A 15,092-nucleotide genomic window follows, 5' to 3' on the forward strand; every position below is an offset into this window, starting at 1 on the left:
CAGACCTCGGGGAAGCTTCTAGCAGCTTCTTTCAGAAGCCACCCCTACGGCCCCTCTGCCACCGAAATACAGCCGTGCAAGCCCAACACATTAGGAAAATTCAAGTGCATAGTTTGTGTTATCCACATTATAGGTGTATGTTTTCTAGAAATTTTAACTCTGGGTGCAGGCAAAGAGTAGGTGAGTGATACAGTTTGTGAAATGAAGAACTGAGCAGTAGTAGATACTGTATTCCACAGCCTGCCTCTGTAAGGAAACTATGAAAGGAAGTTTTCCATAGAATTTCTGAAATTTACTTGTTCGCAGAAGAGCACAAAATCTCACTAGTTTTTTTGGCAAGTGAATATTTAAACTCCCATGTTTGTTCATTTAATCCATGTATATTAAAAAACAACAACAACAACACCCCCCCCCCAAAAAAAAAAAACAACAAAAACCCAAACAAAACCCCAACCAACTTACCAAAAAAAAGAAAGCTCATGCATGTGTTTCACAAGACAGGATTTTGCCATGCATATTGGCAGAAATATCTCTGACAACTACTTTTCAACAGTATTTGGATATTAGTGGTATGGAGCTTGAACAGAAGCTTTACTAGTGGTTGCTGCCACTGAGCCTGGCAGGCAGGCTAGCATACCTTTTCTGAGCAAGATGTTCATTTATATTTATTGTTCACCATGAAAAGAAAACATTATAACCTTTGAAAAATCAGTTGTTCTGGAGGAATTTGTTTTATTTTTACCGCATGGTTCACTTGCTTAATAATGATAGCAGTGTTTGCTCTAAAAGAGCACTTTCAGTCAGCTTTTTATCCATGAGCATAATACAAGCACGTAAATGCACAGATTATAAGTTCTTACAATACTAATCTTTAGTCTTGAGTATGCAATTTCAAAGTTGTTGGTTTTTTTAATTTGACTTTCTGTAGGAAATAAGTATATTACTTTTTTCTTTCTGTAGGCTTCTCTTGCTTCACAAAATTGATCTCAAACACTTGGTCTGTTTGGAGGGGAAGGGAAAAGAGCACAAAAATCATTGCAGCTGCACAACTATTGTCTATTTCAGTAGCCACACTTAATGTTACAGTATGTCTGTTCTTGCAGGGAGAGAAGAGAAGGATTCTTCTGAAATACAGATTTAATGAGCATAGCCATTAATTACACCAGTTGCTTCATATGAGAACTCTGGCTGCCACAGCCTTTAACAACTGTTGGCTGAATTGCAAATGCAGGCACCACTTGCCTTCTGTTGAAAGCGAGCTTTATATCTTTGAGAAGAAGGGAAGCTTTGCCTCCTAATTGCTTTATGGAATTTTATCACACCTGATGCATAAATGCAATGTGCAGGACTAAGGATATTTTATGCATTTTTTTTTCCCTGGAGTTTTAATACGACTCCAACTCCTAGTTTACAGTTTTCTCACATCCATGTTCGAACTTCAGCCATTGTTTTTATGGAAGCTGGAGCACTGTTTAGAGCTTTTTTTTTACTTGCTTGGAAAAATGAATCAGTGGAAAACAATCATAGGCTCTCCTTCCCCTCTCCTCCCAACCGCTGTGGTCTAAAACAAGAGTTATAGTGTCTTCAATTTATAAGATGATCTTATAAATTGATCTACATGCTGCTTTTTTATGGAGGTATGTAAAGAAAAATAGTCAGTTGATTCACTTGGGATTTTTTATGTCTAGGAAAATTGATCTACCTGATCTCTAGTGGTGCTACAAAGCAGTGCAGAATGACTTAAACCAGTAACTATGGAAATGTGTGTGTCTGTGTTTTGATTTAAGGCACATGTATAAAACACTGCAAAGAATAGTCTTCCCATTCTATCCTTTATAGCCCACATTCAAAGAACCTCTGAGCACGCTTATGCATTAGAAAATGTTTAGTGTGTATAAGGTGTTCCCTAGTCAGTCATGAAGAAGAAGAACCTGTAAAAAGTTGAAAACTGGACAGGCACATTACTTTGCACGTCTCATTTTTTCCTGACTTACTGGTTAAAGTCTTTATTTTCAAAGCCAGCGGGAGGTCAGATACTTCTTGGTGTTCTGGGATTGTTCATTTCTCACTGATCTGTGAGACCCAAACCCCTGGGTGATGTGCTTGCTGACAGTTCAGGCTTCTCAAGCCAATCCTTGCTATGAGCAACAAGTGGCATTTAGTGTGTCTGCCACTCTAACTGCTCACCTGGCGAGCAGTTGGAGACAAGGAGGACAAGTAGATCATGGCTGGGCTTCAGCCCATTTGTAACTGGAGACAGTCAAATTAAGCTCATGAGAATCAAAAGAATGGGAGAATAACAGATGTTGAAACCTATGAGCAGAGCCGTCCACCTGCGGTCACTCGTGGTGGATTCTGAATGTGGAAGCGATGGTTTGGGATGGGATCTTCATTTGCACATAGTGCCAATGGTACCAGGTTTGTGACTGCAACACTTAACTGCCTGTAACAGCTGCGATTTATAATGGCATGGCAGTGGTCCTGAATCTCAAAGACAACTGATCTTTTTTTTTTTTTCAGTTGTGGGAGCTCAAGATATTTAAAAATCAAGCTTCTTAGCTTTGCCTGTCAGTTCACAGAAATTAATTAGCCATAGAAATATGTGTATTATCATGTCGCCCTTATTTCAATGCACAGTTTTAGATCTGCCCGCTAATTAATGTCTTTCAACTGTTTTAAAATTCTTTGAGCCCTGTAATTCTGGGGAAGATGTTAAGAATCTGAGCCTTTCAACAAAGTAGCAGCCAGTCTACCTCTCTGCTGGAATGGCTCTTCATGCACCCACCGTCTTCTAAGATACCGCAGTGTGGTTCAAAATCCCTTGCATCTACTGGAAGATCAGAGACCAGGAACATCCCTTCTTGAGAAGATTTCTAGCTTGTGTCCAACTGTGTATTTCTTCAACCCAAATCAGAAAAAGGCTATTTGCTTTTGAGAAGGATGTTTCATCTCCGGATCATTCTGGTGTGATGGGCAAAAATTCTCCTCAGCTTGTGTATCAGGATCATAATAAACATCTTCAGATCTTGCTTCCGGTACAGAGATGTCTTCTCATTCTTTAGATGAAGCAGGATAGTTGGCACATGTACATGAATGTAGACATATTCTAGGTTCATCTCACCTACTGGAATTTGGACATACGAAGGTTTCGGAGTTACCCAAGAGAAATTAAATATTTCTTAGTTTAACACTTAATTATTGCTGAATATCCACTGTTCAACTCCTAAGATGCCTGGAGTGTTTTTTCCCTTTCTAACCGAATGTTTTGCTTAGCTGATATTTGGGGAAGGAGAGTGCTTATCTTCTGGTAGAGATTTACTTTACATCCTTAGAAAATTAAATAAGAAAAATATGACTTTTTTGTGTGTGTGAAATGGCATTATTTCTGTAATGATCAGATTCTCTGTGTAATAAACAGTGAATGTTTTTATTTTCTACTTAGTTGATATTTAAATTTTAACTGAGAGAATGTTAAGATGGTATTTATTCAGTCTTAAGGTTGAGGGGGAAATATTTACCAGTGGTGTATTTTTTTGTAATTACTTTCTACTATATACACAAAGGGTGTGGGCAAATACATGCCAACCAATATAAATAGAATGTTTCAAAGTCCAGCTTTCAAGCAGTCTTCAAAGTTATTGCATGTATTAAGGATTTCAGTCTTCAATATTGAAGTAATATTACTCGTGATGTGTGAGTAAATGTTTCAATTATAAAAGATATATAGAAAAATACAGAAGATAACTCCACAAACATAACCTGGTTTTGCTTCATATGTGAAGCATTGCTACATTCATGGATTCTAGTTTTTAGTACTTACTAAGATGCAGATATCATGCTCATAGTGGGGGAGGGAAAGAAGGAAATTAATCGGCTCTAAACAACATCTGTACTGTGTGTGTTTAAGAATGGTGTGACCTTTACTTGCTGCTGTTACAAACTCTCAGCCTTTTTATTCTTGAGTAAATTGTATTTACTATAGAAGCTCTTTACTAACAGCTGGTCCCTCACTTTAGGCAGGGCAGCACATGGGAGAAATAATGCAGTAGTAGTCTCACAGATTCAAGCTTCTTATGCCCAGCAGCTTCCTTCTTAAATGATAAGTTGCCCACACTGATGGGTTTTATCTCTTCCTTTTACTCCTCGTGAAAGTATTCAGCATTCAAGTGAATGTCTCCATTGTTGCTGAACGATTTTGTGGGGTGTTTTTTTTTTGGAAACGAGCAAGGAAAAGTTAGTTCCCTCGTCTGCTGCTTTTTCAAAACTTTTTTCTCAGTCAGGATAGAAGAACCTCGGGTTTAAAATAATTACTTAATATAAGACCATGACTTAACCTTTGGGAGAGTCAACAATTTGCCTAATCCTGAAAACATCCTAAATGTCAGTCTGCAGTGAAGCACGTTGGCCTTAGCAGGCAGTGTTCAAGGGCTAAAGTGCCATTCACTTGCAACTTCTTTTTTTGATTGTTTCTGAATTGAAGAACCTACTTAATTACCCAGCTGAAATGCATACATAGTTCAAGGAAGAGAGTAACCTTGACAAAGAGAGGTGCTACTCTTTGTTTTTTCCAGCGACCTGGTCTGTCTGCGATACTTAGTTAACTATTTGCTGTTCCACAACCTCTTTTACTTAATAGGTCAATATAGGGGTGTAGTTAATAAAGCTTACTGAGTGTAGCCACACAGAAATAACTTCTAAGATGTTATTGCCCCATTTAATCATGCCTGCTTTGGCTGGAAGGATTTTTGTTTATATTTCAGCTATATGTGAAATGAAAATTTGTAAAGAAAGATAGCTATTTAATTCTTACTTTATTCCCTGCCCCTAAAAGCTGAGATGTTCTTCTTGTCACTTCCCTACTTCCACTGGAGATAGAATAAGGGTCTCTTGTCACTGTCCTGTCCTTTGACTCCTATTTCTAGCCTCTAAGCAAAGTCAGACCAGGTTGTTCATGACTGATTCCATATGAAAACTCAATTGAACAACTCTTCTGTTTCAATGTAACAAAATAATTTAGGAGGGAAAAGCCTTGAATGTATTTAGTTCTTCTCAGTGCGCTAGTAGGAAACTTTTGACCTGCAATCATCGTATACATCACCTTTTACGTTATAGCTATTTATTCTCATCTCCTTTCTTCCACAGGCTCTTCAGAGTAACCTGAAGTATTCTCTATTGCCACGGCGGCTGATCATCAGTAAAAGATTATCTCAGTGTTTACATCCAGCATTACCTAGTGGAGTGCATTTAAAGGCACTAGAAACATATGAAATAATCTTTAAAATTATTGGGACAAAATGGCTTGCCAAGGATTTATTCCTATACAGGTAAATTTTTCTTTAAGGGCGTATGCATTTCACAGTCTATTTCAATTAACTAAATGTTTTTTCTTACTTTTTTCTCTTTTTTTTTGCTTTAAAAAAAAAGCTCTGGTTTGTTTCCTCTACTGGCAAATGCAGCAATGTCTGTAAGGCCTGTTCTCCTTGGTTTGTATGAGAAATACTTCCTTCCTCTCCAAAAGTCCCTCCTGCCTGGTCTTCAAGCCTTTGTAATTGGGCTGTTGCCTGGATTGGAAGAAGGATCAGAAATTTATGACAGGTGAGGACTAATATTAATTAAAAAGCAATATGCAGTATTTCGGTTTCCTAGGGAATTCTCAGGAAATTTCTGTCAGCTCTCTATATGAAAGACTTGATAAAAGAACTTCTGAGGGTGGAAGAATGATGAGTCTGTGAAAGGTGCAACAAATAATGCTAAAGTAGAAGAACCCTTTTCCCTTCTATTTTCATCTAAGGAGGAGGACAGAAGAGGAAAATGAAGGTTAAAAATTGATGTCCTGAGAGAAAGGAATAAAATATATTTCTTAACCATCCTCTGAACTCCTAAATAATTATCCTGACTCCCCAAACCACTGTTCTGTTGATAAATGCTATTTAATTTTTATAGCATGAGAGAGCAGCTGAGTTCTTTCCAGTCTTTCTATACCAGATGCTTAGCCTCAGGTTCCGAAAACACAAGCAAGAGGCAACTCTTATAAAATCTATTGTGCAAAAAAGTGTGTCTCTCACTCTTGGGTGCCCCTGGCAGTAGTGACAGCGGCATTCTATACGATAAAGTCAGGATCAGGAAATGTGCTGAGAAGAGCATCTCAGCACCCATTTGTGTAGTGATTTTACTTCAGTCACCAAAACTCTTTTATAAGATCTCGTAAGGACTCAAGCACTGTAGGTTTCACCTGAATGTTTCTTTGCCTAAAGAGTCACTAAATGTTGCACTTTGTAATGTACTTCCTTTTATATCACCAGTCTGGATGTGTTGACTGTTCTCTCTGCCCTTTTTTGAATCTTAAGTAGCTGGATGTATGCTTTAAAAAAAAAAAAACAAGTAAAAAAAAAAAAGTGTGGGATATGCTAGACTTCATAGATTACAGCTGATAGGCAAAATAGTTCCATGTCAAATGCCTCTTTCTCAAAACAAGTATTCAACTGAAGGTTCATATCAACTGCTAGAGTGGCTAAGAGTAAATTACATGTGTTCCCAACTTGTTGAGTAGCATTCAGTTGCCTGTTTCAGAACATCAGATCTATGGGCAAGTATATACCTTTTATACATCAGCTGTAGAAACATGAATTTTAGTATGTGCTTTTTGTCAGACAGGCTTATAAGTGATGGTATATAGTTTTCACTTTTGTACAGCACTAGTTGCTGGGGTCTTTCTTTAATTTACTCAGCATAATGATACTGATGCAGGAAAGCTAGAACAAGATACCTTGTCAGAAGATGTGTTCAGTTAATTTAAAATGCAGCTTCGCAAGAGACTCTCCACTGAATGTTTTCAGAATCTTCAACATTGAGGACTAACACTAATACATCACCTGATGTTCCTGAAAGTGACAGAAGTACTACCTCAGGTTGTGCTTCACCCTGGAAACTGTTTCCTTCCTAAACAGACACACACGTGTGAGTTTGCACGCACACACAGAAAACAGAAAAGAGAAAAATGGCTTGAGATCTGCTTTGTAAAGAAATGGAAAAGTATATCAGACTGGGAGGGGTGTCCCTCTTCTATACTGGTCTTCCTCTTTTCTCACTTCTGCATTCCTCACATGAGGTTTTAATTTCTACATTGTAGTAAAATACCAGAGTGCTGTCATGAAAGCAAATAATGTGCCTTCAGTCATAGGACCTCCAATGTGACTACCTTTAAACTAATTTCAGTATACTGGTCCGTTGTGTAATCACTGACAATGTATCATTTTCTCTCATGGTGGAGTTTTATTTTTTCATTCAGTAACTTACAAGTTGAGCCCATTGATTTATAAGTACAAATATATAGGATACATTCCAGTTCCCTGACTGATAAAGTTGGCTTTCAGAGTCTAGTGGCTTAAATTATTTCCAGTTTGGCATTGCACACCTCTTACCAAAAGTATTCTGCAGATAATTACTGGAGAAGTTTCCAAAGTATGCACAGGTACTGTGTCAGTGAGTGTGCACAGTGACAAAGAATTGAGTGTTTTTTGATTGTTCTTGTACAATCAGATGCTGACCATCTTCTTGTGACAAGGACACTACTGATAGTACAAAGATGAAGAAATTAAATAAATAACATCAACTACAATACAAATTCTGTGTGTAGTTGCCTTTTTATGATCTAAAACTGAACTGACATCTTTTCTCATGTCCAATATGTTGCAATACAGGACAGATGCTCTGCTTGTGAAGCTCTCCTTGTTGATGGGCCAAGAAACGTTCTATGGAGCACTCTGGGGCAGTGTCCTGGTCAGCCCATCCATCAGGCTGCCTGCTTCTCTTTTTGTTGTCAGCCATATCAACAGAGAGCTGCCTGGAAAACAGCAGAAGTACATGCTCGGCACCGATTATAAGCTCACAGTAAGTTCATTACACTCCTCATGAAATGGGCTTATCTACTATAATACCTGCATACTAGCAGATTTTGCCTTCTCTGTATTCAGTTAGAATGACATGCTCTTAGAAATATTTTGCAGAGAGAGAGAGGCTGATGGAACTGCTTGATATGGTAACCTCATGAGAGCATCTTACCCGAAATATAGCAGAGAATCTCCCGTACTGATTTTGGTTAGCATGCAGAATGCAAGTCTTTTGAAGCTGCTGCAGTTTTTGGTAATCAGCGCTGCAAGCAGCCTTAAAAGACTGACTCTGTTTCAAATCAGAATGTAAACTTAACTTCTTTTCTCTACTTGTTCTGAATTTCCATTTAAGGTTGAGGACCAGCCTTTCTATAATATAGTATATGCAGCGTTTAATGTAGGATTCTCAAAGTATTGGCGGTCCTGAAAGACAATTCTGAAATTTACTATCTTTTTTTTTTCCAATAAGATTGAGATTTTCAGAAGGTAGTCATTTATGTTAAACTTGAATGATGGAAAACTAGTAAGAGTACTTTAATAACTGCACTTTGTGAGGCTTCACATTCTGTCCTATAGCTGGTGATGTCACATTGTGACATTCTATGTTGTTGTAAAACCAAGTATGCAAGTAATTTGTAAGTATCAATGATTCTTTTAACACTATTCCACCAAATTTTTTTTTAAACTCATCCTGGGGGCAGAAGTTAAATGGCAGATTAATTATCCTCTTATTTTAAAACGTATTGTTCACATGTTACCAAGTTTGCATTCTTTCCTTCTTGTGATCATTAACAGTAATTGTAGTTTTAAGTGTTATCATTAAGCACCATTGTGCTTTTTTTTCTCTTACAGATAAAGTCTTTGTGTGCATCAGTCTTGGATTCTAATGTCCTTGTGCAAAGAAACACTCTAGAAGTGATTCTCTTCTTCTTCCCATTTTATACAGCTTTGGTAAGAGGACTATTTTGCTATTGTCACATGCGCAGTTTGTGCAGGAAGGTGTCATCTGTGAAACCAATCTAGCTCCTACCTCTGTAATTACCAAAAGTCTGAATTTTATACCTTCAAAATCAGTGAACAGATTTTGCCGTTTCTTGTTCCCTCATCAGTTTTAATAGTAGAGGAGACTCTGCTGCTTCTCAGGCTCCTTACAGCTTCAAATGAAGATGTGCTTTCACACAGTGAATATTGCAAAATATTTGGAATGTGCTTGAAGTATTTAGCCCTGAGAAAATGCATATGGAAAAAAAGTCAAGCTCCCTTTTCAAGCAGAATTTCAGCATTTGGAATTGTCTGCAAAAAACTAAGATATTTCTATTAAAGGAAATAAAATAGTACTTGAAACAAGATCGATTCTTCATTGTTTCCTAATTTACATGGTAGTATAGTCAGTATTTTGATGGTAACAGGTAATTTTAAGCCTTAACGCATAACATAATTGGTATTTTTAGCTTAATAGGAGCTCTGTGTCTTAAATATGAAAATTATCCCAATTGTGTCAGGTTCCCTTTGTTGAGATTTTTAGCATACAAAATGTTTTGTTGTTGATGGTTTGTTGCTTTTTCCTTCCAAAACAATAGTATTACCAGGTTAAAAAAAAACCACAGCTCATTACCAATTTGATTTGTTTCAGTGTTCATAAACAGCTACAGTATCTGTGTTCTTCATCCTAGGACTGCAACGAAAGCACTATTCTATTGTGCAGGACCGATTTAGTCTATATTCTATCAGCAGCTACGCAGACCTTGTTGAGGAGAGACATGTCACTCAATAGAAGATTGTATGCTTGGTTGCTAGGTACTGTACAACATACAGTGATACTCAGTATTCTGAATACTTAGGAGGAAAAAAATCAGCCCTTAAAAATGTAATACACTTTTTCAGTAGTTAATGAATGATGATAAAGTGTTGTTTAGTTGCTGTTTATTAAGTACCTATTTAATAAGATTAATCATTCATTTGGCAAACAGGTCTTCACTTCAAAGGTGAATTCATTGCCCTGTCCTGAATCACAGGGTATCTGATGAGTTATTTCTGATTCTGTTCAGTTCATTCTGAAGTGGTTCGATTGACTGAAAGAAGTGGGGCATTATTTTAACCTTGCTCTTCTGGAAGTGATAGTCTATTAATTCCCCTGTGTGCTTAATTGTCCAGGAGGGGCTATAAGAGAGCTATCGCTTCTCCCCTTCTGCCTCCTTTGAGTGGTTTAAGAGGAGGGTAAAAGTGACAGGGCAAGAGCTGCAGTCATGTGGTGGCATGAAGGCTGCCCATGCTGCTCTCGTATCTGGGGCTTGTCTGGCCTTGGGGTTGATCTGTGTTTGGTACAGCACATCTGAATCCCTCACGTTGTGATATGTGGGCCGACCTTTGGGAGTACATGAGCTAGTTTAAGGCAAAGTGTTGAAAGGACAAAGGTTAAAAATGCAGTGTATTTCAATATTTGTATAAATGGCATGTGTGTAGCACTCTGTACTGTAGTGTTTCTCTGCACTCCTGATGCCTCTGTTTATCTCGTAGGCTCTGATATTAAAGGTGGTACTTTTGCTTCAGACTCAACAACTTCTGAAGACCATGCTATTTATTTCTTTGGAAAATACTCTAAAGGTCTTTTGGTTGAGGTTGGTGTTCGTTGTATACAGATGTATTTATGATCCTGTATCTAGAGTTGTTCACAGTGCCACCTGATTTGTCCTTCACTTTCTGTCCCTAAAGAGAACATCCTTTTGGTAGTTATGTTTTCATTTATCTGAATGCCTGCTGTGCTATACTTACTCCAATATTGTATGTGTTTGCATTACGAATGGAATCTAATGAAACCAAAAGGTAACATCTTTGATGAACTGCCTGAATTATTTAAAAATACTTGTCTGAGTAAGGCCAGCTCTTGAGTACAAGCAGTGAGGAGACGTCACTGACTTAATCTACCTTGTATGGAAAACTGAAGTTCGGTTGTAGTCAATACTAAGCAAAATCAAATTTAGAAACAATTCAGGTCTTCATAAAATGACAGTCTCTCTTTTCATTTTTATGTTTTCTTTTTTGCAGAGTTTGATTAAAATTTTACATCAGAAATTCCCAGAGTCTGATACAGAGGAACAGCATCAAGCTTATCTGAAACCCTTCCGCATCCTCATCAGTCTCCTTGACAAACCTGAAATAGGTAACGTTGCCTGGCACTTCTGTTACATCTGCTAACGACTGTTACAAGTGGGTTTTTGTCACCTTTGGCAGTAGGAATCGGGACAACTACCTACACAATTCTTCCTAATTCTGTTGTGCAGTAGCATGCAGGGGGCTCCTTGCCTTGGACCTGGTTCAGAGCAGTGCTCTGGAGCAAGCACGCGCTCCCCGGTTTCTTTCTGGCTCTTCTGCAGAGCACTCCACTATGCAACGTGGATGTATCCAAGTGAGGTTAATGCTCTGTGCGCTCTTCTGCACCCAGAACTGAAATCTGAGGGTCCAGTTGAAAAGAACCACTTCTGCCCTAGTCTCGGTATTCTGCTTAATTTGTTCCTTGGAGCTTATTCTCTAAAATTCTGTCAGGCCTCTTTCTTGTGCCTTATAAAGGTGGGCAGTACCCCTGTCCTGCAGGTGCTCTAGCTGGGAATAGCCTGTTAGAGATTCAGGGAGGTAAGGGTGCCTCCGTCAGCGGCACTGCCAGCTTGTGCCGGCCTGACGCTGCTGTGGGAGCTATAGTTTGAGACTTCGTGACCAAGCTGTGAAGAATTTCTTCCTCTTTCCTGTCACGCATCTGTCCTGTTGTCTAAATGAAGTCGCCAGCACCAGAACGGTGAGGCTCTGTCGGCCCTTATTTTGAAGGGCAAGTTCTCCTTTCTGCATAAAAACTTAAACCAAAGTGGCTTGACAGATTTTTAGGATTTAGCAGTATTCTATAAGAGCCATGCATGTACAGATAAATATTTGACATTATACTCTGTGAATCTGACAGGCATGAGAAGCCTACGGACTGGTATTTGTTAGAAGCCAATTGAGTCTTCACGACTGACTATTTCCCAAAGTGTAGGTATTATGCTGGGTGGAGGAATGATATTACCATTGACTAAGCTTGTAGACTTAGTATAAAACTCAGGTACCGAAGCTAAGCATGAGTGGTAGTTCATTTTGCAGGATCCTGTATTTGGTAAGCTTATTTTGTTTCATGGGTTCCTTTTAAGCACATTTCCTGCTAAAGAATTATCAAAGCACTGCCAGGAAAAATGAGGATTCTCTATTATTTGTCTAACAAATGAATGCTACCTTAGTAGAAGCAGTTCTTAGTAGAAGCAGTTATTAGTCTGTTTACAAGATGGTGGTGCTGACATTTCCTTCTGCTGGATGTAGCTGGCTTTTAGAAAAAAAACTATTACTATTAAAGCCTCTTATATAAAGCTTTTTTAATTCCTGACAAAAATGCTGCAGAAGAGGCTAAGGTTGTTACATTATGAATTTATCCATCAATACAAGTAAGTAGATGAGAAATACTACCCTATTTTATGTGTTATCTGGCTGACAGTGAGTGTTAATCTGAACTACAAATAAGGGTTATTTAGCTGAACTGCATGATACAGTTTATTTTTTCTGTTCCAGACAGCACATACAATATAACTTATTGAGCCTTAAGTCAATATGACTTTCACTTCCTACTGAAATGGATATACCAATGCAATTTTTTTTCCCAAAAGTAACAAACTAAAGCATAACAAAAATCCTTGACCTTTTCTACTACTCTTAGTCACTTTAACTTTTTTTTTCCCTTTCTAGAATCACTCTTTGAAATGATTTATACACTAATTTTGGGGGGTTTTGAATGATTCTATATTTAATGTGTTATTATTTGTACACCTCCTCTGTAGACAATTTCTGATAAAACAAAAAAGGGCTGACCCTCAAAAATTGGATGCAGTTGTCAGCACACACTTAACATACTTTCATCTTGAAATTGTTTATAAATATGCATTTTTATGTATATTTAGGCCTTTGACCTTCCTCAGTTTACTGATTTTTTCATCTTCTGTCCCTCTAAATTTAATTGAGGTTACTGCATTGAATGTGTATTGGGAAATCTGCTTGTTTTCCTTATGGACACAGACATGGTGGGGTTTTTTGACGCATGAACTGTAGACTTACAGTTATGATTATGCCCACTTATAAATGATTGCAGTGTCGGTGCCTTACTGAAGTGGCTTAAGTGTAATGTAGAACCGGTGCTGTGCCTTTCCAAGTATTACTTTAAAAGTTCCTAAAATGAACAACAGGAGGTACCTGACTAGAATTAAAAAACCAATAGACCAAATAAACAAAAGCCCAAAGCACATATTTAACTACAGATTTAATTTTATTTTAACTGCAAAATCTAACATTTCAAAAAGCATTGTCTTCCTATTTGGTTGATGGTGGATTTTTTTTTAGTCTAGATACCCCTAATTTAAGCCTATACAAGTCGGTAACTGAGCTGCCTAGCAATCACTTTGATGTAACTACTAGATTCTTTTTTCTTTCAATTTTAGGGCCGCAGGTTGTTGGGGATCTGTTCCTTGAAGTTGTTAGAGCCTTTTATTCCTACTGCAAAGATGCGCTTGGGTCTGATCTCAAACTTAGCTACAATCAAAGTGGCAACATACTTGCAAGGTATAGCTACAAGTGTTCAGATGTGAACTGAAACCCTATCATTCATATTAAGCTGACTTACTAAAATCTAACCAGGACGGTTTGTTGTGTAACAAAGTGACCTGTACTGAAGATGAGGTTTTTCCACAACTACCCTTTTTCCTCCCACAGTCTCAATTTCTGTTTGATTAGCAAACAGGAAAAGTACACTGCACATGATTGGTGATGATGAAATCCAGTGATACTGGCCAAATCTGCTGACAGAACTCTTAGCCTTTTTATTTTCAAAGCTGAAGGCTTGATTTCTTTCATCTGAGGGAAAGATGCTTAAGTTCTAGCTCTTCCAGAATGATTTAGTCTGTGATTTAAAACAATCAGTTTCTTTTAGTTTATAGAGAAGGAGGAGGGAAAGATTTTAAAATGCATCAGCTAATATTGTGATGTGCATGCTCTTAGAATCTTCACTGACATCTGTTTTCTTTTTTTTTTCTCACACAGTGCAATCAAAGAGAACAAAAATGCTTCAGAAATTGTCAAGACAGTCAATTTGTTGATCACATCCTTGAGCACAGATTTTCTTTGGGATTACATGACCAAATGTTTTGAAGATTGTTTCAGGTGTTTATGTTGTCAAACAATAGTGCTGCTCTTAAAAATGCCACTTAAGAGCTATCTATGTGAGATAATAAAGTTTACTGAAGCATTTAAATTCTGGAAGGGATGTAACACATGTTAGAATCAGATATATAAGTTGCATCCTAAGATAATTCAAGAGGGCAAAAAAGTAAACAATTAGATGTAAACTAGCAACCTGAGAACAAAAGAAATTACTTTGAGAATGAAAGTTGAAGGAGGAAAATGGTTGGGATGGGAGGTGGAGAGGTCTTCCTTGGAAGAACAAGTGGTTTCTGAAGAAAAATAAAAATATCTTTTTGTCTCTTTCTAAATATAAGATAGAGGATTATACTTTAAGTAGTAGGATTGTGTACAGAGATTCAGTCTTAAAAATTAGAAGCACTTTAGCATCCACACGCAAGCTACAGTTTAAGTTGTTTTGACAGAATGTTTTATCCTTTGTTGAAGTGCCAGTTTACTTTTCTTCAGAAAACCTAGCTTTTCAGTATTTTGTGCTGGATTTAATGAAGCTTTTTATTGCAGCAAGAATTTTTACAGGAAAAAGGCTTACGTAATAATGTTTCTCTCAATCCAGAAACAAATCCACACAGATGAGATATCCTCTTGAAAACATTAGCACTCCTCCTACAATTTCAGAGCTCTGCACACTATTGGTGTTTCTTCTTGATGTGATTCCTTTGGTAAGGCAAGCTGATGTTAACCGCTTTAAAGTTTTAAGAAGGTCAAAGATCAGATAATTCATATTATGATTGCCTAAAATGAAAAAATACAAATTGGCATACCTGTGTTTATGCATGCCATGTCCTGCAAAATATAGTTTTATGTGCTAAGACCCAGCAAAATAAAAATTGTTTGCATTTAAAAATACAGTGATTCTATCAAAGGAATGAAAAAGTGTAACTTTTGCTTCTTGGATAAATAATTTCCTAGGACTTTTTGGTCTCTTAATAGCTAGCTGAA

At 37.5% G+C, this 15,092-nt stretch overlaps 1 protein-coding gene across 1 annotated transcript in view; it reads left to right on the forward strand.

Annotated features, from left to right (window-relative positions):
- Positions 1–5,142: 5,142 nt before the first annotated feature.
- Positions 5,143–15,092, forward strand: part of DOPEY2 (dopey family member 2) — a gene marked incomplete at its 5' end in the record, with an annotated part of 35,970 nt that continues 26,020 nt past the window's right edge. The window contains 10 exons of the mRNA XM_009867385.1: positions 5,143–5,324; positions 5,425–5,595; positions 7,701–7,890; positions 8,742–8,840; positions 9,563–9,686; positions 10,407–10,507; positions 10,935–11,049; positions 13,397–13,517; positions 13,995–14,114; positions 14,707–14,812. Of these exons, the coding sequence (XP_009865687.1) occupies positions 5,143–5,324; positions 5,425–5,595; positions 7,701–7,890; positions 8,742–8,840; positions 9,563–9,686; positions 10,407–10,507; positions 10,935–11,049; positions 13,397–13,517; positions 13,995–14,114; positions 14,707–14,812 (1,329 nt within the window). The remainder of the gene's footprint in view (positions 5,325–5,424; positions 5,596–7,700; positions 7,891–8,741; positions 8,841–9,562; positions 9,687–10,406; positions 10,508–10,934; positions 11,050–13,396; positions 13,518–13,994; positions 14,115–14,706; positions 14,813–15,092) is intronic.

Source organism: Apaloderma vittatum, unplaced genomic scaffold, assembly GCF_000703405.1.
Source record: "Apaloderma vittatum isolate BGI_N311 unplaced genomic scaffold, ASM70340v1 scaffold4614, whole genome shotgun sequence".
Lineage (NCBI taxonomy): Eukaryota > Metazoa > Chordata > Aves > Trogoniformes > Trogonidae > Apaloderma > Apaloderma vittatum.